General features: G+C 37.5%; 2 protein-coding genes across 2 annotated transcripts in view; one reads left to right on the top strand and one right to left on the bottom strand.

The window, feature by feature from the left end:
* Positions 1-14,739, bottom strand: part of LOC133567910 (collectin-12-like) — a 109,571-nt gene extending 94,832 nt beyond the window's left edge. Inside the window, exons 1-2 of the mRNA XM_061919525.1 lie at positions 14,432-14,739; positions 8,946-8,996 (exon numbers count right to left, since the gene is read on the bottom strand). Coding sequence (XP_061775509.1) covers positions 8,946-8,996; positions 14,432-14,438 — 58 coding nt within the window. The 5' untranslated portion in view covers positions 14,439-14,739. The remainder of the gene's footprint in view (positions 1-8,945; positions 8,997-14,431) is intronic.
* Positions 14,740-19,576: 4,837 nt separating this feature from the next.
* Positions 19,577-24,530, top strand: part of clul1 (clusterin-like 1 (retinal)) — an 11,023-nt gene continuing 6,069 nt past the window's right edge. The window contains exons 1-4 of the mRNA XM_061921065.1: positions 19,577-19,660; positions 20,769-20,872; positions 24,184-24,332; positions 24,403-24,530. The exon at positions 24,403-24,530 is cut by the window's right edge and continues 43 nt beyond it. Coding sequence (XP_061777049.1) covers positions 20,791-20,872; positions 24,184-24,332; positions 24,403-24,530 — 359 coding nt within the window. The 5' untranslated portion in view covers positions 19,577-19,660; positions 20,769-20,790. The remainder of the gene's footprint in view (positions 19,661-20,768; positions 20,873-24,183; positions 24,333-24,402) is intronic.

The raw sequence follows: 24,530 nt of genomic DNA, 5'->3' as shown, positions 1-24,530 counted from the left end.
TTTTAGAACAGGCCAGCTGGCGACTCATCTGGTCCTTACGGGCGACCTGGTGCCCGCGTTGGTGACCCCTGATTTAGATACTATTAAAGTTAAAAATGCATGCAATTTTAAGCAGTATATATATTTTGATGGGGAAAAAAATGAATTACATTTAGTGAGAAAATATGAAGTACTTGATTGACATTTCCAGGTGTTTGCGGGCCAAATGTGGCCCCCGGGCCTTGAGTTTGACACCTGTGCTGTACACTTATGTTACCTGACAATAGTGGTTCTGGACATAATATTGTAGTTTTTGTTCAATTTCTTACTAAAGTCAGATAAAAATGCAAAGCAAATACGAGTGTGAGAAGATCAATCCAAGTGATTTTGAGCATCTGGACAAGGAAGAAAGCAAACTGCATGCACTCAAAATAAAATGAATACGATTCCGATTAAAGCTAACTTGGTGGTTTGGACGCGGTCGTGCTGTAAATGTTGTCCGTGTGGTTTGTACTCGTGCGTTTTGTTTTACTTGGATTTATTCGCCTTTCAGGGAGAATCAGTGAAGAACGTTCCAGTGGACTAGTGCAAGTCTTGCACCTGCGAGTCTAAAACTGAAAACTAATCAAGGAGTGACTGCACAAAAACTGATCATTCTACTGGTTTTGCTTGCGTATTGCTTAGGAAATGGCAAAAAAAAAAAAAAAAAAGCCGCTGCCTGACCAGGGCAAATAAAGTAGGCTTCTTTCAAGTACCATTATCACTGCAGGAAGAGGAATAGCTAAACATGCTTCACTAAAACCGTAGCTCACTGGTGTCACAATGTAAACAAACACCATGGTTGGATCTACACCTGACATCCACTGTAATGATACCAAGTACAGGAGCGTGATATCCTTACATCAATATTTTTGAGGACCACAGAATCTTTGTTTGTTTTTTTAAAATTCATATTATGTTTATAAAGTCAGGAAATATGTCCCTGGGCGACCGGTGCAATGGATGTGGAGTGGATCTAATATAATAGTGTGAGAGTCCAGTCCATAGTGGATCTAATATAATAGTGTGAGAGTCCAGTCCATAGTGGATCTAACATAATAGTGTGAGAGTCCAGTCCATAGTGGATCTAACATAATTGTGTGAGAGTCCAGTCCATAGTGGATCTAACATAATAGTGTGAGAGTCCAGTCCATAGTGGATCTAACATAATAGTGTGAGAGTCCAGTCCATAGTGGATCTAACATAATAGTGTGAGAGTCCAGTCCATAGTGGATCTAGCATAATAGTGACAGTCCAGTCCATAGTGGATCTAACATAATAGTTGGAGTCCAGTCCATAGTGGATCTAACATAATAGTGAAAATCCAGTCCATAGTGGATCTAACATAATAGTGAGAGTCTAGTCCTTAGTGGATCTAATATAATATTGAGAGTCCAGTCCATAGTGGATCTAATATAATATTGAGAGTCCAGTCCATAGTGGATCTAACATAATAGTGAGAGTCCAGTCCATAGTGGATCTAACATAATAGTGTGAGTCCAGTCCATAGTGGATCCAACATAATAGTGTGAGTCCAGTCCATAGTGGATCTAACATTGTAGTGTGAGAGTCCAGTCCATAGTGGATCTAACATAATAGTGAGAGTCCAGTCCATAGTGGATCCAACATAATAGTGAGAGTCCAGTCCATAGTGGATCTAACATAATAGTGAGAGTCCAGTCCTTAGTGGATCCAACATAATAGTGAGATTCCAGTCCATAGTGGATCTAACATAATAGTGAGAGTCCAGTCCATAGTGGATCCAACATAATAGTGAGATTCCAGTCCATAGTGGATCTAACATAATAGTGAGAGTCCAGTCCATAGTGGATCTAACATAATAGTGAGAGTCCAGTCCATAGTGAGGCCAGCAGGAGACCATCCTGAGCGGAAACAGGTTAGCAGCATTAGTATGACCAATCCTGCCCTTCTAACTACTTGGTATCAGATCGTTACCCACACTTGCTTTTCAACCCAAAACTAATACAACTGGAAATGAGGCAATATGTTTACACATTAGTCAGCAGCAAAATTAGTAAACCTGTTTTTAAAATGATTCTATTGTCTAATTATACAAATGGTGCTATACTGTACATCGTTATCGCAGGAGGCTGCGATATCGATGTCAGGCAATATCGCTGATCCTTGGTCCACTGCAGAAGATGCTGCTTTTTGTGCAGCACAAAACTGTTAGAATAATCATGTATATATTATCACACAAACTTGCTTAAAGTCCGTTGCTATATTTATTAGCTATTGTGCTCAAGCTGCATATTTTTCTATCTGTGCAAGGACAAAACTTCTTGTCCGAGGGGTGGCCTAGGCCGTAGATGTTATCAATGTTCTAGCCCGCTAACAGCTGAGGACTTCAAGGACCTCAACGAAGATAAGACGACAGCACGCAGAGACAAGGCGAAATCACAAGCACATTCCGTCACGTGTTGTGCGTACTGGACCTGCGTTGCATAATATATGTGACAACTCCTTCTAGAGGCGGTCTCAGGGATGTTGACCGTGGAACTCCTGAATAAATTTAGGGACGCGGGAGCTGAACCTTAGAACGTAAGGCGAGACTGAGACTAAGTGTGCAGCGCCATGCGTTCTCCTCATGAGCTAAATTGAACTCTGTCTCTGCATGGTTCCTTGCTTCTTGTCTGTTTAATAGACGTCATCAGTGTTTGAACCTGACAAAAACTTTTAAATGACTTCCAGAATTAGGGAGATTTTCAGCTCCATTTCAAAGGGAAATCAAACAAGCTCTTTGAAGTGCGAACAGATAAGAAAATACATTTATTTGGGGGGGATTGAAGAGTTATGAATGCTGAAGTGAACATGTGGCTTCCTCAGCACTGCACCACTACAAAGAGACTTTACCCCCCGGAGCCTCAAGTCTGCTTTGAAGACTTCAAAATAGAGTCTTCATAACAATATCAATAAATAAAAATGTCTTTAAAATTACTTTCAAATACGTTCCTGGTCTTCTACTTCAGAAAAACATAAAATGCTGCTTTTTTTTTCTTTCAGAACGTCCGACTCGTTTTATTCTGGCTGCTTGTTGCTAGGCAGAATTCCAAGAGCTCCAGAAATAACGGCCCCATAGATCAATAGATTATGAACATTAATATTGCAATGCCATAACTCCTCTGGATTTGGAACTGCTATCTCTGGCAAGATTGTTGGTTAAAATATGTCTCAAAAGTTGCAAAAAAGGTTGGGAGTTCAGCGAGCAACAACAGATGAAATGCTTTAAAAAATTTTAAAAATAAATAAATATATATATATATATACATATATACTGTCAAATAATTATTAACGTATTTCCTTGAATTGCCGCTGGGGTGCTAATTAATTTAAAACCTCTTCTCACTCCGGCGCTTACCAAAGGCATGCGGTAAATTTAGGCCTGCACTTATAAATTTGAGTGTGATGTAAGGATACCGTCATGAAAAGCACATTTAATAGAAAGAACGTTATTATGGTCTTACCTTTACTTATAAATGAAGTCCATGCCCAGCTCCTTCTGATCAAAAGCATCGATAACTTGTTTATAGAAGTCTTCCTTATCTTTCTTCAGTTTTAAAAGTCTCTCTGTCTTGATGGAGATCTTCCTTTATTACCTCCTGCTTCGATTGAAAGTCCAGTTTAGAAAACTGTTTTATTTTAGATATGTAATCCTCCATGTTAAAAGTGCAAGCGAGAGGAAAAAATAAACGATGGCTGCTCACTCTTGCTGCTTGTTGTCACTTCTTCTGCAGCCGAGTAGTCGCAAGAAGGATCACTAGCGCCCTCTACCACCAGGAGGCGGGAGTCATTTAATGACTCATATTTGACACACGCAGCTACGGTATATTAATAAAACATAGCTGCTTACTGTTCTTTTTAGCATATTCAATAGCTTGGACCATAAATCCTACTGAATTGCTCTTAATCTTCTTCCCTTTATGCGATTTCAAATGATTGAAATCAGCCTCCTCCATTTTGAAAATGACGACAGGTGAAGTGTCACTCGTGACGTGACGAGTTTGACCCGGTGGAAATTCTAGGCATATGCTAATTATTTGGCGAAACGGGTTTGACCCGGTGGAAATTCTAGACATGCGCTTATAAAAACAATATTTTGCGAAACGAGTTTGACCCGGCAGTAATTCTAGGCAGGTGCATACTATATACCCGGCGGCAATTCAAGGAAATACGGTAATCACATTATGAAATTTGGATTCATGAAAGTGAAAGTACCAATTATAGTCACACACACAGTAGGTGTGACAAAATTATTCTCTGCATTTGACCCATCACCCTTGATCACCCCCTGGGAGGTGAGGGGAGTAGTGAGCAGTAGCGGTGGCCGCGCCCAGAAATCATTTTTGGTGATTTAACCCCCAATTCCAACCCTTGATGCTGAGTGCCAAGCAGGGAGGTAATGGCTACCATTTTTTTTATAATCTTTGGTATGACTCGGCCGGGGTTTGAACTCACGACATACCCATCTCAGGGCGGACAGTCTAACCACTAGGCCACTGAGTAATCATGATTAGTCACAGGTGATGACCGTATTTTACGGACCATAGGGCGCACCGGATTACAAGGCGCACTGCAGATGGTCTATTTTTGATCGTTTTTCATATATAAGGCGCACCGGATTAAAGGAGTCATATTATTATTATTTTTCTAAATGTAAAAGACTTCCTTGTGGTCTACATAACATTTAATGGTGGTTCTTTGCTCAAAATGTTGCATGTAAGATGTTTTCCACATTATCTTCTACCCGCTTTCTGACAGTCGCTTCAGTTCTCTCATTTACGTGCCTCCACCTGGACAGCATCTTCTCCCCGTCATCTTTGTTGTAGCGGTGTAGCGTGCAAGGACGGAAGTGGAAAAAGTGTCAAAAGATGGCGCTAACTGTTCAAATGACATTCAGACTTTACTTCAATCAATAACGGAGCAGCATCTCCTCATCCGGAAACAACAACAACGCCCGAAATGCGTCCCGTGAAAAACCGTCCGACCAGAACGCTCTATTAACTAAAGTTCCTTGGGTGAATAATGTAAACTCACTACACCGGTATGTTTTAGTGCTTTCATGTCGAGTTTACTGACTGATATAAGTAAGAACTTTACATTGAAGGGCGGTATAGCTCTGTTGGTAGAGCGGCCGTGTCAGCAACTTGAGGGTTGCAGGTTCGATCCCTGCTTCCGCCATCCTAGTCACTGCCGTTGTGTCCTTGGACTAGACACTTTACCCACCTGCTCCCAGTGCCACCCACACTGGTTTAAATGTAACTTAGATATTGGGTGTCGCTATGTAAAGCGCTTTGAGTCACTAGAGAAAAGCGCTATATAAATATAATTCACTTCACTTCACTTCACATCTGGAACAACATGGCGCACTCACAACTATCAGAAATGCAGTTGTTACACACATACAGACATCCGTCAGTCCACCCCATGGCAGCTGTGGCTACAAATGTAGCTTACCACCATGAATGAAAGATAGGTTCTCACTACTCTGTGAACGCTTTGTGTATCTAATAATAAAACAGCGCTATATAAAATCTAATCCAATATAATGGTGTCATGAGACAAGAAAAATTAAACTAAATACAGATGAGTAAAGGAAATGAAATGAGCTCAAATATAGCTACAAACGAGGCATAACGATGCAATATGTACATACAGCTAGCCTGAATAGCACGTTAGCATGGATTAGCTTGCAGTCATGCACTGACCAAAAAAGTCCATAACATCAACAAAGCGCACCTTGGTGCATTCGCGCACAGTATACAATGTTTGGTGGACAAAACGAGACAAAGGAGTGGCATAAAACACGTCTTTCCGTGGCACCGTCAGAGAAAGTTGTACATGTAGACAAACTGTTGCGTCGCGGTACACACAACGGTGAGTTCAAGGGCCGCTGAAATTAGGACAAAACGGCGCTCGCCAAATAGTGTCATCAGTGAAGCATACACACAAACATTTTAAACAGTGGTAGTTGTAATAATTAGGAAGGTTTTTGTCCTGTTTGTCCTTTTACAGAAACCATATTACAAACCCTGTTTCCATATGAGTTGGGAAATTGTGTTAGATGTAAATATAAACAGAATACAATGATTTGCTAATCCTTTTCATGCCATATTCAGTTGAATATGCTACAAAGACAACATATTCTTTTTTTTTGTAAATAATCATTAACTTTAGAATTTGATGCCAGCAACACGTGACAAAGAAGTTGGGAAAGGTGGCGATAAATACTGATAAAGTTGAGGAATGCTCATCAAACACTTATTTGAAACATCCCACAGGTGTGCAGGCTAATTGGGAACAGGTGGGTGCCATGATTGGCTATAAAAGCAGCTTCCATGAAATGCTAAGTAATTCACAAGAAAGGAATGGGGTGAGGGTCACCACTTTGTCCACAACTGTGTGAGCAAATAGTCAAACAGTTTAAGAACAACCTTTCTCAAAGTGCAATGGCAAGAAATTTAGGGATTTCAACATCTACGCTCCATAATATCATCAAAAGGTTCAGAGAATCTGGAGAAATCAGTCCAAGTAAGCGACATGGCCGCAAACCAACATTGAATGACCGTGACCTTCGATCTCTCAGACGGCACTGTATCAAACACCGACATCAATCTCTAAAGGATATCACCACATGGGCTCAGGAACACTTCAGAGAACCACTGTCACTAAATACAGTTGGTCGCTACATCTGTAAGTGCAAGTTAAAGCTCTACTATGCAAAGCGAAAGCCATTTATCAACAACATCCAGAAACGCTGCCGGCTTCTCTGGGCCCGAGATCATCTAAGATGGACTGATGCAAAGTGGAAAAGAGTTCTGTGGTCTGACGAATCCACATTTCAAATTGTTTTTGGAAATATTCGACATCGTGTCAACCAGACCAAAGGGGAAGCGAACCATCCAGACTGTTATCGACGCAAAGTTCAAAAGCCAGCATGTGTGATGGTATGGGGGTGCATTAGTGAACAAGACATGGGTAACTTACACATGTGTGATGGTATGGGGGTGTATTAGTGAACAAGACATGGGTAACTTACACATGTGTGATGGTATGGGGGTGTATTAGTGCCCAAGACATGGGTAACTTACACATGTGTGATGGTATGGGGGTGTATTAGTGAACAAGACATGGGTAACTTACACATGTGTGATGGTATGGGGGTGTATTAGTGAACAAGACATGGGTTAGTTACACATGTGTGATGGTATGGGGGTGTATTAGTGAACAAGACATGGCTAACTTACACATGTGTGATGGTATGGGGGTGTATTAGTGAACAAGACATGGGTAACTTACACATGTGTGATGGTATGGGGGTGTATTAGTGAACAAGACATGGGTAACTTACACATGTGTGATGGTATGGGGGTGTATTAGTGAACAAGACATGGGTAACTTACACATGTGTGATGGTATGGGGGTGTATTAGTGAACAAGACATGGGTAACTTACACATGTGTGATGGTATGGGGGTGTATTAGTGAACAAGACATGGGTAACTTACACATGTGTGATGGTATGGGGGTGTATTAGTGAACAAGACATGGGTAACTTACACATGTGTGATGGTATGGGGGTGTATTAGTGCCCAAGACATGGGTAACTTACACATGTGTGATGGTATGGGGGTGTATTAGTGAACAAGACATGGGTAACTTACACATGTGTGATGGTATGGGGGTGTATTAGTGAACAAGACATGGGTAACTTACACATGTGTGATGGTATGGGGGTGTATTAGTGAACAAGACATGGGTAACTTACACATGTGTGATGGTATGGGGGTGTATTAGTGAACAAGACATGGGTAACTTACACATGTGTGATGGTATGGGGGTGTATTAGTGAACAAGACATGGGTAACTTACACATGTGTGATGGTATGGGGGTGTATTAGTGAACAAGACATGGGTAACTTACACATGTGTGATGGTATGGGGGTGTATTAGTGAACAAGACATGGGTAACTTACACATGTGTGATGGTATGGGGGTGTATTAGTGCCCAAGGCATGGGTAACTTACACATCTGTGAAGGCACCATTAATGCTGAAAGGTACATACAGGTTTTGGAACAACATATGCTGCCATTTAAGTGCCGTCTTTTTAATGGACGCCCCTGCTTATTTCAGTAAAACAATGCCAAGCCACATTCAGCACGTGTTACAACAGCGTGGCTTCAAAAAAAAGAGTGCAGGTACTTTCCTGGCCCGCCTGCAGTCCAAACCTGTCTCCCATGGAAAATGTGTGGCGCATTATGAAGCGTAAACTACGACAGCGGAGACCCCGGACTGTTGAAGGACTGAAGCTCTACATAAAACAAGAATGGGAAAGAATTCCACTTTCAAAGCTTCAACAATTAGTTTCCTCAGTTCCCAAACGTTTATTGAGTGTTGTTAAAAGAAAAGGTGATGTAACACAGTGGTGAACATGCCCTTTCCCAACTACTTTGGCACGTGTTGCAGCCATGAAATTCTAAGTTAATTATTATTTGCTAAAAAAAAAAAAAAGTTTATCAGTTTGAACATGAAATATGTTGTCTTTGTAGCATATTCAACTGAATATGGCTTGAAAAGGATTTGCAAATCATTGTATTCTGTTTATATTTACATCTTACACAATTTCCCAACTCATATGGAAACGGGGTTTGTACTTTAGAAGTAGTTTTGCATCATTTTCCGAAGTTTGGGAACCTCTTCAGGATCCCTGTGAGGATGTTTGTGGGGATTGAAGGCAGTTTGCTGAGTCAGCAACTCGTGGAACTAGAACGGAGGCAACTGCACAAAAAAAAAAAGCTGAATCTGGATGCTTCTATGAAGACGGGAGGCGGCCAAAGGAAAATGTTTTCTCTGAAGAAGTCGGGACCACACACACCGCTGTGGGGCGTCCCGCGGTCTCGGTACTCACCGAACCTCTTGTAGCCGAAGGACTGCACCTCCTCCTCCTCGCAGAAGTCGTCTGAAATGCAAACACACATTTTGTTACATTCAGAAAAACTATAGTTTTTGCAGCGTTAACCAATTCAGAACCACATTTTAAACCCAGGACAAATCCATACAGGATGGAAAGTCAGACATGCAGAGGTCAGCTGTGATGCGTTCAATGACCATATTAAATGTCGGGGAGAATATTCTGGCTGGATGTCGACCGCTTTCTGCTTTTCTTATTCTGAAGCAGCTCTGAGGCCCTGGAGAGAACATTCTGGCAACTTGTCCACCGTGTCATCATCCTTGGCAGCTGATGGTGAAGAAACACTGTGCCGAGAGCCGTGTGTGTGTGTGTGTGTGTGTGTGCGCGTGTGTGTGTGTGTGTGTGTGTGTGTGTGTGTGTGTGTGTGTGTGTGAGGGAACCATTAGAGCAGGGGTGAAAAATGTAAGCATGCAGGGCCCATTTTGACATTTTTCATTTTCAAACCATAACAAAATATATGGATTTTTTTTTTTAATCCTTAGGACTCCTGGGGAGCATAGAGGGTCTCAGTCACTAAAATGTTGAAAATAAGTTAAAATATTATTATTTTTTTTATTTAATTCTTACAGTAAATCTCTATATCAACTTGAGGTTAATATAAAGTAAAAAAAAACAAGGTTTTATGCCTTTTTTGTCAAAGACAACTTAGTTTTTTTTATAGTAAAACTGAAATATGCAGTATTTAGATAGATAATACTTTATTGATTCCTTCAGGAGAGTTCCTTTATTTAGCAATTAAAGCCCTCAAAGATCAAAAATGCAGGACACCATTGATTTTAATGATTTAATATTTTTTGAGTAATCACAGTGAAAAGTTAAATAAAATCATACTAAATATATTTGAGATCCAAAAGGTTCCCCACTCAAAAAGTGATACATTTTTATTAGTTTTTAAAAAATTACTTTTAACACTTAAACTTCCGATATATCTGTGGATTTTAAGTTTGAACTATTATTTTGTTTGTTTTATGCTCTTTTGTCAAAACGCTGATGTTTTTATATGGCAACCACACAACATATGCAATATTTTTTCCACATAAAACATTTTAAAGTGATAATTTTTTGAGTAGTAATTCATTATAACATAGATTTTTTTTGGTCCTTTTTTTGAGCAATGGAAAAATAAATAAATAAATAAAGACAAAAGGAACAAAAAAACTGCCTGCATGGCAGATTTGTGTCAACATTGCCACTTTTTCTCATTAGATTTCACCTCATTCCACTTTTTTCAATGTTTTATTTTTGCAACACCATCAATTTTGCACACCCCTGCATTAGACCGAACCATAAATGTCTCCTTTAAATGGTTGTTTAAAATAATAGTTAAATAGACTTCTACATAAATCTGGAAAGTAATCTCTATATGAATTAAATCTGCAAGCAGCGATGGACAGGACTGCTTGGGCTGCTGCCCCCGCGACCCGAGCCCGGATAAGCAGTAGAAAATGGATGGATGGATTATTACACAGAGAAAAAGTTGTATACACGTGTGTCATACATCAGTCTCATAGTAATAACAGTTGTAAAGTGGCTTGGGCATTTTATAAGGACGCCTTGGTGCCGCCTTTTTGAGACTTTAATGCAGGGGTCGGGAACCTTTTTGGCTGAGAGAGCCATGAAAGCCAAATATTTAAAAATGTATTTCCGTAAGAGCCATATAATATTTTTATAACACTGAACACAACTAAACACGTGCATTTTTAAGTAAGACCAACATTTCTAGAGTATAATAGGTCTCTTATTCTTTGTAATAACATTGTTATTCTGAAGTTAACTGTGGTGGGGGCGTGGCCTGTGGGCATGCAGCAAACTTGGGTGTCCCAGGACCGGCCTCGAAATCAGCGACAGGTGCGTAGATGGCCCACCTGGGCCTTGTTATCTAATCACCTGTCGCTCTGTTATAAGCAGCAGCCAGAAGGGGAGACGGGTTGGAGGCTGGAGCCAGAGTGCGAGCGAGAGAGAAAAATACAATTTCTGGAAAGCAACTGAGAGACTTATTGAAAAATAAAACAATAATGTAACCCTGAAAAGGGCTCTCATGTCGGTGTTTGGTGGTCTGAAGAACCCCCAGGAGGGCAAGCCCCACACTAACCAATAATAAATAAATTACTACTTACCATTAACGCAACTTTTTGAACATAAAAAAGCATGAGAATGTTTTATATTTTGAACATTATTTTTAACACGGTGATTACAAGTGGAATTATTCATTACTTATCGTGTTAAGGAATGTCAGCTCAGATTTATCTGAGAGCCAGATGCAGTCATCAAAAGAGCCACATCTGGCTCTAGAGCTATAGGTTCCCTACCCCTGCTCTAATGCATGGGGAATGTAATGCAGTTGTATTGAAGTGGGAATAGCAAACTTCCTGTTAATTTTAGCTGGAGGTTGTCAGTCTATGAAATATAGGTCTCAGTGAGACCTACATTGAGGTTTTTGTTTCATCTGAGTATGACATTTCTACAGTGAGTTAGAAGCGGTTTTGTCCGAGCAGGACGCTGCCATCTTGTGACAACATTAGCGCAACTGCAACATTGCACCGGTACTTTGCGGGCTCATAAAATCCAAACCGGGTAGTAATTAAAACTCTTTCATCAACTTTTAATCAAAAGGGTTCAATATCTCTTCTGTGTTTACTAGAAGCGGAAACGACAAACGGCCTTTTTATATTTAAATGCCGCCCCTATTTATTTTAGGGGCGGCATGGCGTAGTGGGTAGAGCGGCCGTGCCAGAATCCTGAGGGTTGCAGGTTCGCTTCCCACCTATTGACATCCAAATCGCTGCCGTTGTGTCCTTGGGCAGGACACTTCACCCTTTGCCCCCGGTGCTGCTCACACTGGTGAATGAATGATGAATGAATGATTGGTGGTGATCGGAGGGGCCGTAGGTGCAAACTGGCAGCCACGCTTCCCTCAGTCTACCCCAGGGCAGCTGTGGCTACTGATGTAGCTTACCACCACCATCGTGTGAATGAATGGTGGGTTCCCACTTCTCTGTGAGCGCTTTGAGTATCTAACAATAGAAAAGCGCAATATAAATCTATCCATCCATCCATCCATTTTCTACCACTTATTCCCTTTCGGGGTCGCGGGGGGCGCTGGCGCCTATCTCAGCTACAATCGGGCGGAATGCGGGGTACACCCTGGACAAGTCACCACCTCATCGCAGGGCCAACACAGATAGACAGACAACATTCACACTCACATTCACACACTAGGGACCATTTAGTGTTGCCAATCAACCTATCCCCAGGTGCATGTCTTTGGAGGTGGGAGGGGCCTATCCCCAGGTGCATGTCTTTGGAGGTGGGAGGGGCCTATCCCCAGGTGCATGTCTTTGGAGGTGGGAGGAAGCCGGAGTACCCGGAGGGAACCCACGCATTCACGGGGAGAACATGCAAACTCCACACAGAAAGATCCCGAGCCTGGATTTGAACCCAGGACTGCAGGAACTTCGTATTGTGAGGCAGACGCACTAACCCCTCTGCCACCGTGAAGCCGGTAAAAAGGTATATGTGTTTAAAAATCCTAACTGATCACTGATCATGTCACTGCTATTTAAGCCTGTCTGTTTCTGTTCTTCGTCCTGGCAACATCACCGTCTACCACCTCCTTCACACCGTCTACCACATGGGTGTCAAACTCTGGCCCGCCGTGTAATTTAATTTGGCCCTTGAGGCAATATCAAATTAACATTAGAGCTGGCCCGCCCTGTAACACCGCATTCACCGCTTACACTCTTACTTGCCAATCCTCTCGGTTTTCCCGGGAGACTCCCGAATTTCATCCCGGACAACAATATTTGGGGTGGGCTTTAAAGGCACTGCCTTTGGCGTTCTCTACAACCTGTCTCCACGTCTGCTTTTCCTCCATACAAACAGCGTGCCGGCCCACTCACATAATATATGCGGCTTATACACTCACTCAAGTGAATGCAATGCATACTTGGTCAACAGTCATACAGGTCACACTGAGGGTGGCAGTATAAATAACTTTAACACTGTTACAAACATGCGCCACACTGTGAACCCACACCAAACAAGAATGACACATTTCGGGAGAACATCCGCACCGTAACACAACAGAACAAATACCCAAAACGCCTTGCAGCACTAACTCTTCCGGGACGCTACAATATACACCCCCGCTATCACCAAACCCCGTCCACCTCAACCCCACCGCCGAAAAGAGGCATTCAATTTTTATTTAAATTTTATTTGATATGCCATTGATATTTTTTAATCATTATTATTATTTGAAACTGGATTTTGCATGTCACTATAAAGTTATATAAGCCTTGCTTGTTCAATATTCAATGCAAAACTTGTTTGGGTCCCTATTAAAAGGTTAATTTGTTCAACCTTGGCCCGCGGCTTTGTTCGGTTTTAAGTTTTGGCCCACTCTGTATTTGAGTTTGACACCCCTGGTCTACCACCTTCTATGCCTTCCATGCCGAAGATCGGGGTTACTTTCTCGTTCAAAGTAAGTTTTTTGTTATTCATGCCTTAGTGCTGGTTTTTGTTTTACGACCATAGTTTTGCCTTAGTGCAAGTTTTGTTTTCATAGTCAAGTTTGTTCTCCGCCATTGTGCGCGCCTTTGGTTTGTTCCTGTTTTTTTTAGTTATAGTGTCAAAATAAAAAGATGTCTCTCCATTCGCTTTGCACCTTGAGAAAACAATCCTCGCTCAAGTCCAAGTCCTAACATTTTGAGGTGTGTTAGGGGTCATTGTCCTGCTGGAACACCCAACTGCGCCCAAGACCCAACCTCCGGGCTGATGATTTTAGCTTGTCCTGAAGAATTTGGAGCTAATCCTCCTTTTTCATTGTCCCATTTAAAAGCAGCGGTTCCATTGGCAGCAAAACAGGCCCATAGCATAATACTACCACCACCATGCTTGACAGTAGGTGTGGTGTTCCTGGGATTAAAAGCCTCACCTTTTCTCCTCCAAACATATTGCTGGGCGTTGTGGCCAAACAGCTCCATTTTTGTTTCATCTGACATCACAAGGACAAAGATAAGACCTTCTGGAGGAATAGTTCTGTGGTCAGATGGAACAAAAAGGTGAGGCCTTTAATCCCAGGAACACCATACCTACCGTCAAGCATGGTGGTGGTAGTATTATGCTCCAGGCCTGTTTTACCTCCAAATTCTTTAATTTACAAGCAAGCTAACAGAATGCCCATCTCACTTGGTCTTTTGTGTTGGATGTGTAACACACACACACACACACACACACACACACACACACACACACACACACACACGGTGTCCTGAATGAAAGCAGATGTCAGACATGGTTGTTGCCCACACATTCCACAGAGCTAGCGGTGTGGCAGAGGTGCAGCAAAGCACCTCGTGTGTGTGTGTGTGTGTGTGTGTGTGTGTGTGTGTGTGTGTGTGTTCAGTAAAGTATTATCTTACCTTTCATTGTGCTCCTTGGTCTTCACTCACATGCACTGCATCGCTGAGACCCCCGACAAAAGTACTTTTAGAGGAAGAACTCCATCACGTTGAAAGTCGCACCACAAGCTTCTTTATTCCTCTTCTGGATGCCGCAAAACATGCAAAAGAACAAAATACTTTTTACTCCCACGCGCAAAATAAAGCAAAAGATTGCTACGGAAAAGTTTTGGGGAAGGTGTTTGAGGCGCAGGGAGAAAGAGAAGAAAAGAGGAGAGAGTTGTGCAGCAGCAGGCAGAGAGGAAGTGGAGGAAGACTAGACGACTGTTTGGAGAGAGAGAGAGACCACGTGTTCCACATCTGGACGCACCCCCATCATGTGTGTGTGTGTGTGTGTGTGTGTGTGTGTGTGCAATTTTCATATAAAATCCCTGCAGTGACTTTTGCATAGAAGGCAATGAAAGCTTGAGTCAGAAAATTCAAATAAAAAAACTTTCAGACAATTTTATAATAAACAGGAAAATAATTTTTTAAATAAAAAAAAAACAATAAATAATGACATATTCACCAATTTGAATATGTATTTTGAATACACACAAAAAACAAAAACAAAGCCAAATTCCTTCAAATGAAATTTATGGAAGTATGTACAAAAGCACATTAAATACAGGCTTATTTACAAATTTGGATACGCATTATAAATAAATAAACCACAAACCCAATTAAATTGTTTGTAAATAAATGAAATAAAAAATGGCAGTATATATATATATATAAATACACACACACATATATATATAGATATACATACATCTACATATATAGACATACATATATACATATATATATATATACATAAATATATATATATGTATATCTACATATATATATACATTAATATATACATACATTCATATATATACATACACATACATTTATATATATATATACATAAACATATATATATACACATATATATATATATATATATATATATATATATATATATATATATACATAAACACACACATACATACATACATACATACATACATACATATATATATATATATATATATTCTATGATTGGCTGGACAGTACACGCTGAAAGAAAAAAACAATTTAGTTTATGTGTACGTACAAAGTGAAATAAAATGGAATAAAACAAGACAACATTATAAAAAAAATAATGTAGTAACTGAATATTTAATACAAGTATGTAAAAACCTAAAAGGACAATGAAAAATAAAAATGGTATTTATTTGAATATGTATTATAAATGAACAAACCATAAACTAAATTATTAATAAATCAACCAATGATAAATTAATTCAAATTAAATAAAACAAAACTATTTTAAATAAAATATTTTTTCAACTTTTATTACAATACCTCAAAACAATAAACATATTTATGAATTTCTATACATGTTATAAATAAAGCCAAATTCCTTCAAATGAAATTAAACCAAGACAATATTGAGACAAACAATAATTGAACAATTAATAGAATGTAAAAAAGCACATTAAATAAGTTTCATGACGAATTTGTATAATAAACCAAAAACTAAATGAAATTGTTTCTAAAGAAATTAAATAAAACATGGCAGTATTTAAAAAAAAAAAATATATATATATATATATATATATTAATTCAATAATTGACTGGAGATGACATGCTGGAAGAATGTGTACAAAGGTAAAAATAATAGACATTATGTCATTTGTACACATGTTATAAATACATATGGAAAATGATTATATATTCAAATAAAATTGAATAAAACAAGACATTTTTAATTTTTAATTAAGACAGTGACTCAATATATACAAGTATGAAAAACCCTAAAAGCACAATGAAAAATAAATATCTTAAGATATTTGAGTATGTATTATAGATGAAAAAAACAAACAACTCAATTAATATTAATCAAACCCCCCAAAAATGTATTCAAACTAAATTACAGAAAACAAAACTATTTTAAGAATATATTTTTTCAACTTTTATTAAAAAACCTCAAAACATATAAATTCAATGATTAATGCAAGTGTGGGCAAACTAAAATAACACTATATCTATATATATATATAAACACACACACACGTGTATATATATGATACACATATACATATTTATGAATGTGTATTGTAAATAAATGAACCAACAAAAAACAAAATTCAGCTTTTTCCAAAATCAATCAAACATATACACACATATATATATATATATATATATATATATATATATGTGTTTTAATTGTAGCGATTGAACGATTAATACAAGTATGTGCAAACTAATAAAATAATACACATTTATGATTTCGTACAATATTATCAAACATAAATAGACCAAAAATAAAATAAAATATAACAAGGCATTTTTCAGACCCACCGGGTTGCGAGGTTTTCCTTGCCCTTATATGGGCACTGATCCGTGGATGTTGTTGTGGCTTGTGTAGCCCTTTGAGACACTTGTGATTTATGTATATATAAACAAACATTGATTGATTAAAAGAAAATAATTCAACAATTAATACAAAAACAAAATATTATACTTCAGGCCACAAGAGGGCAGCAGAAACACCGCATCGTGGCCACTTTATTAGGTACAGGTACACATTCAACTTCAAAACCACAACAAGGTTTACAAACTATTACGTATTTTATTTTTATTTCTTGAATGTATTAAATATTTCAAGACGTATTCTCAAAACAATTAAGAACATTTACAGAACAAAGTGCTAGAAGTGTGTTTACACTGGCATGGAACAGAGTGTAAAGCAGCACGTTGGATGCTGGATTAACAAAGTGTAAACAAGGCTGTTGGATTCTGGATGAACACATTTTAAACAATCATGTTGGATGCTGGATTAACAAAGTGTTAACAAGGCTGTTGGATGCTGGATGAACACATTTTAAACAATCATGTTGGATGCTGGATTAACAAATTGTAAACAAGGCTGTTGGATGCTGGATTAACACATTTTAAACAATCATGTTGGATGCTGGATTAACAAAGTGTAAACAAGGCTGTTGGATGCTGGATTAACACATTTTAAACAATCATGTTGGATGCTGGATTAACAAAGTGTAAACAAGGCTGTTGGATGCTGGATTAACAAAGTGTAAACAAGGCTGTTGGATGCTGGATTAACACATTTTAAACAATCATGTTGGATGCTGGATTAACAAAGTGTAAACAAGGCTGTTGGATGCTGGATTAACAAAGTGTAAACAAGGCTGTTGGATGCTGGATTAACACATTTTAAACAATCATGTTGGATGCTGGATTAACAAAGTGTAAACAAGGCTGTTGGATTAACAAAGTGTAAACAATCATGTTGGATACTGGATTAACAAAGTGTTAACAAGGCTGTTGGATGCAAGATTAACAAAGTGTAAACAAGGCTGTTGGATGCAGGATTAACAAATTTTAAACAATCATGTTGGATGCTGGATTAACAAAGTGTAAACAAGGCTGTTGGATGCTGGAGTAACACATTTTAAACAATCATGTTGGATGCTGGATTAACAAAGTGTAAACAAGGCTGTTGGATGCTGGCGTAACAAATTTTAAACAATCATGTTGGATGCTGGATGAACAAAGTGTAAACAAGGCTGTTGGATGCTGGATGAACAAAGTGTAAACAAGGCTGTTGGATGCTGGATGAACAAAGTGTAAACAAGCATGCTGGATGAACAAAATGCAAACGAGCATGTTGGATGCTGGATGAAGAAGAATGTTGGATGTTGGATTAATAAAGTGTAAACAAGCATGTTGGATGTTGGATTAACAAAGTGTAAACAAGGCTATTGGATGATAGATAAATAAACACGTTGGATGCTGGATGAACAAAGTGTAAACAAGCATGTTGGATGCTGGATGAACAAAGTGTAAACAAGCATGTTGGATGCTGGATTAACAAAGTGCAAACAAGCATGTTGGATGCTGGATGAAAAAGCACGTTGGATGCTGGATTAATAAAGTGAAAACAAGCATGTTGGATGCAGGATTAACAAAGTGCAAACAAGCATGTTGGATGCTGGATGAAAAAACACGTTGGATGCTGGATTAACAAAGTGTAAACAAGCATGTTGGATGCTGGATTAACAAAGTGTAAAAAAGCATGTTGGATGCTGTATTAAAAAAGTGTAAACAAGCATGTTGGATGCTGGATTAAGAGGGTGTGAAGCAGCTTGTTGGATGCTGTATTAAAGTGTAAACACGCATGTTGGATGCTGTATTAAGAGAGTGTAAAGCAGTATGTTGGATGCAGGATTAAAAGGGTGTAAAGAAGCATGTTAGATGCTGGAGGAACAAAGTGTAAAACAGCATGTTGGATGCTGTATTAAAAAAGTGTAAACAAGCATGTTGGATGCTGGATTAACAAAGTGTAAACAAGCATGTTGGATGCTGAATTAAAGTGTAAAAAAATCATGTTGGATGCTGGATTAAGAGGGCGTAAAGCAACATGTTGGATGCTGGATTAACAAAGTGTAAACAAGCATGTTGGATGCTGTATTAACAAAGTGCAAACAAGCATGTTGGATGCTGGATTAATAAAGTGAAAACAAGCATGTTGGATGCAGGATAACAAAGTGCAAACAAACATGTTGGATGCTGGATGAAGAAACACGTTGGATGCTGGATTAATAAAGTGTAAACAAGCATGTTGGATGCTGGATTAACAAAGTGTAAACACACATGTTGGATGCTGTATTAAAGTGTAAACAAGCATGTTGGATGCTGGATTAAAGTGTAAACAAGCATGTTGGATGCTGAATTAAAGTGTAAAAATCATGTTGGATGCTGGATTAAGAGGGTGTAAAGCAGCATGTTGGATGCTTGATTAACAAAGTGCAAACAAGCACGTTGGATGCTGGATGAAGAAACACGTTGGATGCTGGATTAATAAAGTGTAAACAAGCATGTTGGATGCAGGATTAACAAAGTGCAAACAAGCATGTTGGATGAAGAAACACGTTGGATGCTGGATTAATAAAGTGTAAACAAGCATGTTGGATGCTGGATTAACAAAGTGTAAACAAGCATGTTGGATGCTGGATTAACAAAGTGTAAACAACATGTTGGATGCTGGGTGAGCAGAGTGTAAAGCAGCATGTTGGATGCAGGATTAAGGAGCATGAAGATGGAGTGAGGAGACTAAGAGGATCAGAGCTGAGCTGGAAGGAGCACAAATAGACTTGCTCTCATTCTGACAATCCACACTTCAGGACAATCAGCACTTTGGTGAGTCCTCTTTCCTTATTCTCATTATTATTGTCATTAATACTTCTTATTCTCATTATTATTGTCATTAATACTTCTTATTCTCATTATTATTGTCATTAATACTTCTTATTCTCATTATTATTGTCATTAATACTTCTTATTCTCATTATTATTGTCATTAATACTTCTTATTCTCATTATTATTGTCATTAATACTTCTTATTCTCATTATTATTGTCATTAATACTTCTTATTCTCATTATTATTGTCATTAATACTTCTTATTCTCATTATTATTGTCATTAATACTTCTTATTCTCATTATTATTGTCATTAATACTTCTTATTCTCATTATTATTGTCATTAATACTTCTTATTCTCATTATTATTGTCATTAATACTTCTTATTCTCATTAATACTTCTTATTCTCATTATTATTGTCATTAATACTTCTTATTCTCATTATTATTGTCATTAATACTTCTTGTCCTCATTATTATTGTCATTAATACTTCTTATTCTCATTATTATTGTCATTAATACTTCTTATTCTCATTCATTATTGTCATTAATACTTCTTGTCCTCATTATTATTGTCATTAATACTTCTTATTCTCATTATTATTGTCATTAATACTTCTTATTCTCATTCATTATTGTCATTAATACTTCTTGTCCTCATTATTATTGTCATTAATACTTCTTATTCTCATTATTATTGTCATTAATACTTCTTATTCTCATTATTATTGTCATTAATACTTCTTATTCTCATTATTATTGTCATTAATACTTCTTATTCTCATTATTATTGTCATTAATACTTCTTATCCTCATTATTATTGTCATTAATACTTCTTATTCTCATTATTATTGTCATTAATACTTCTTATTCTCATTATTATTGTCATTAATACTTCTTATTCTCATTCATTATTGTCATTAATACTTCTTATTCTCATTATTATTGTCATTAATACTTCTTGTCCTCAGTCAATTGTCTCTCTATGTTCAGATAATTAAAGTCTTTGAAAAAGTTGCGGTCACTAACTAGGACTAATTACTGATAGTTGCATGACTTCTGTATTTACTTGTTGTACTTTGGTGTTGCCGTGGTTACACAGTTTTCAGACTTGCTGCACGGAGATGAAAGTCGTGTTGGCCCTGCTCCTCCTGCACGGGGTTGCTGCAGCGGAGGAACAAACACCCTCAGGTGACACTTTCAAAGGTGACCTTTTGGACTTTTAACTTCTTTTAGTGTCTGAGTCAACTCATGTCTACACTTTACTCAAACTATACTTATCACATTCTAACTTATCACATTCTACATTATTTATGCAGCATGGTCAAAATAATAAAGTAATTACTGTATTCTAAAACCTATATTTTATAAAAACAAATACTCCAGCAGCATTACATCGACCAAGGACTTGCAATATACAGTAGATACAATAGAAAATAGAATAGAAAGTACTTCATTGATTCCTGGGGGAAATTCAGCACCATACTTTGCTCACAATAAACAAACATTTAGGTATTTTTTACATGTGAATAATATAAATACAGTCTATTATACAGCATTATTCACAGGTGAATAATATAAATACAGTCTATTATACAGCATTATTCACAGGTGAATAATATAGTCTATTATATAGCATTGTTCACACGTGAATAATGTAGTCAATTTTACAGCATTATTAACGTGCGAATAATATAAATAAAGTCTATTATACAGCATTACTCACATGTGAATAATATAAATACAGTCTATTATACAGCATTATTCACATATGAATAATATAAATACAGTCTATTAAACAGTATTATTCACATGTGAATAACATAAATACAGTCTATTATACAGCATTATTCACATGTGAATAATATAGATACAGTCTATTATACAGCATTATTCACATGTGAATAATATAAATAGTCTATTATACTGCATTATTCACATGTGAATAATATAAATACAGTCTATTATACAGCATTATTCACATGTGAATAACATCAATAGTCTATTATACAGCATTATTCACATATGAATAATACAGTCTATTATACAGCATTATTCACATGTGAATAATATAAATAGTCTATTATACTGCATTATTCACATGTGAATGACAAATACAGTCTATTATACAGCATTATTCACATGTGAATAATATAAATAGTCTATTATACAGCATTATTCACATGTGAATAATATAAATACAGTCTATTATACAGCATTATTCACATGTGAATAACATCAATAGTCTATTATACAGCATTATTCACATATGAATAATACAGTCTATTATACAGCATTACTCACATGTGAATAACATAAATTCAGTCTATTATACAGTTTATTCACATGTGAATAATATAAATAAAGTCTATAATATAGAATTATTCACATGTGAATAATATAGATAGTCTATTATACAGCATTATTCACATATGAATAATATAGATACAGTCTATTATACAGCATTATTCACATATGAATAATATAGATACAGTCTATTATACAGCATTATGGGGCGGCATAGCTCGGTTGGTAGAGTGGCCGTGCCAGCAACTTGAGGGTTGCAGGTTCGATTCCCGCTTCCGCCATCCTAGTCACTGCCATTGTGTCCTTGGGCAAGACACTTTACCCACCTGCTCCCAGTGCCACCCACTCTGGTTTGAATGTAACTTAGATATTGGGTGTCACTATGTAAAGCGCTTTGAGTCACTCAAGAAAAGCGCTATATAAATATAATTCACTTCACATTATTCACATGTGAATAATATAAATACATTGTACATCAACAGTGCATTTTACAGTCAAAAGGAACATAAGAACCTTTGGATTTATCATTTGTACTCACAATATATATCTATTCTATAATTAGATGTATTCTTTTAAATATAAGGACTGTAAAGATAAATATATAAATACAGTATTATACATAATTTGAATATCTTACTATACTCTCTCTATTTTTTTTATTTATATTTGCATTCTTTAAAAATAACTACAGTCTTTAAATTGAACGTGGCCTTTTGAAGAATACTTCATTTAGATTATGTAATTCATACAAAATAAAACACAGTTAAATATATTGTATCATCTCATATTAAAATACATACAAATCAAACAACTTTATTTATAACGCACTTTTCATACATAAAATGCAAAGCGCTTTACAAAATTAAAAACAATACCGCAGTGACCCAAATCCTCACTATATATATATATATATATATATATATATATATATATATGCAAGATAATTTTTAGTCAGCCAGCGATTGTGCAAGTTCTCCCACTTCAAATGATGACAGAGGTCTGTCATTTTCATCATAGGTACACTTCAACTGGGAGAGACAGAATGTGTGCAAAAAATCCAGGAATTCACATTGTAGGAATTTTAAAGAATTTATTTGTAAATGATGGTGGAAAATAAGTATTTGGTCAACCATTCAAAGCTCTCACTGATGGAAGGAGGTTTTGGCTCCAAATCTCAGGATACATGGCCCCATTCATTCTTTCCTTAACACGGATCAATCGTCCTGTCCCCGTAGCAGAAAAACAGCCCCAAAGCATGATGTTTCCACCCCCATGCTTCACAGTAGGTATGGTGTTCTTGGGATGCAACTCAGCATTCTTCTTCCTCCAAACACGACGAGTTGAGTTGATACCAAAATGGATACATGGATGATACAGCAGAGGATTGGGAGAATGTCATGTGGTCAGATGAAAGCAAAATAGAACTTTTTGGTATAAACTCAACTCGTCATATTTGGAGGAAGAAGAATACTGAGTTGCATCCCAAGAACACCATACCTACTGTGAAGCATGGGGGTGGAAACATCATGCTTTGGGGCTGTTTTTCTGCTAAGGGGACAGGACGATTGATCCGTGTTAAGGAAAGAATGAATGGGGCCATGTATCGTGAGATTTTGAGCCAAAACCTCCTTCCATCAGTGAGAGCTTTGAATGCTTGACCAAATACTTATTTTCCATCAGAATTTACAAATAAATTCTTTAAAATTCCTACAATGTAAATTCCTGGATTTTTTTTCACATTCTGTCTCTCCCAGTTGAAGTGTACCTATGATGAACATGACAGACCTCTGTCATCATTTGAAGTGGGAGAACTTGCACAATCGCTGGCTGACTAAATACTTTTTTGCCCCACTGTTTATATACATACATATATACAGTATATATATACATATGTTTGTACATACATATATATATATACACACACACATATATATATATATATACACATATATACACACATATATACATACACGTATATATATATACACACATATGTACACACACATACACATGTACATATACACACACATATATATATATACATATACATATATATACATATATATATATATACATATATATATATATATACATATATATACATATATATATATACATACATATATATTTATATATACATATATATATGTATATATAAACAAACACACACACACACACAACACACCTGAGGTTGGTCTCCTCCTGCTCAGAGCTGTCCCAGGCTGGAGAGGAGGCGGTGGGCGAGGAGGTGAGGCGAGCGTTGTACGGGGTGAAGCAGATGAAGGAGGTGATGTGGAGGAACGAGCAGAAGCACAAACACCTGATGAAGTCTCTGCAACACAGCAGCGACAAGAAAAAGGTCAGCTCCTCTCCAGAGGATGCAGCAAAGTGTCAGAACAGACAGCAGCGGTGCTCCTTACTTCCACCAGGGGGCGGCACAGCTGGCTCAGGAGGTGTCGGAGAAGCTGCAGGAGGCCGAGGACCACTGCAGGACCTCCTTCCAGTCCCAGTGGGATCAGTGCAGACCCTGCTTGGAGGACGCCTGCAAGACCTTCTT

The sequence above is a fragment of the Nerophis ophidion genome, linkage group LG14 (genome assembly GCF_033978795.1).
Source record: "Nerophis ophidion isolate RoL-2023_Sa linkage group LG14, RoL_Noph_v1.0, whole genome shotgun sequence".
NCBI lineage: Eukaryota > Metazoa > Chordata > Actinopteri > Syngnathiformes > Syngnathidae > Nerophis > Nerophis ophidion.
The sequence above is the reverse complement of the archived record's forward strand: the minus strand, read 5'-3'. Positions and strand labels throughout refer to the sequence as shown.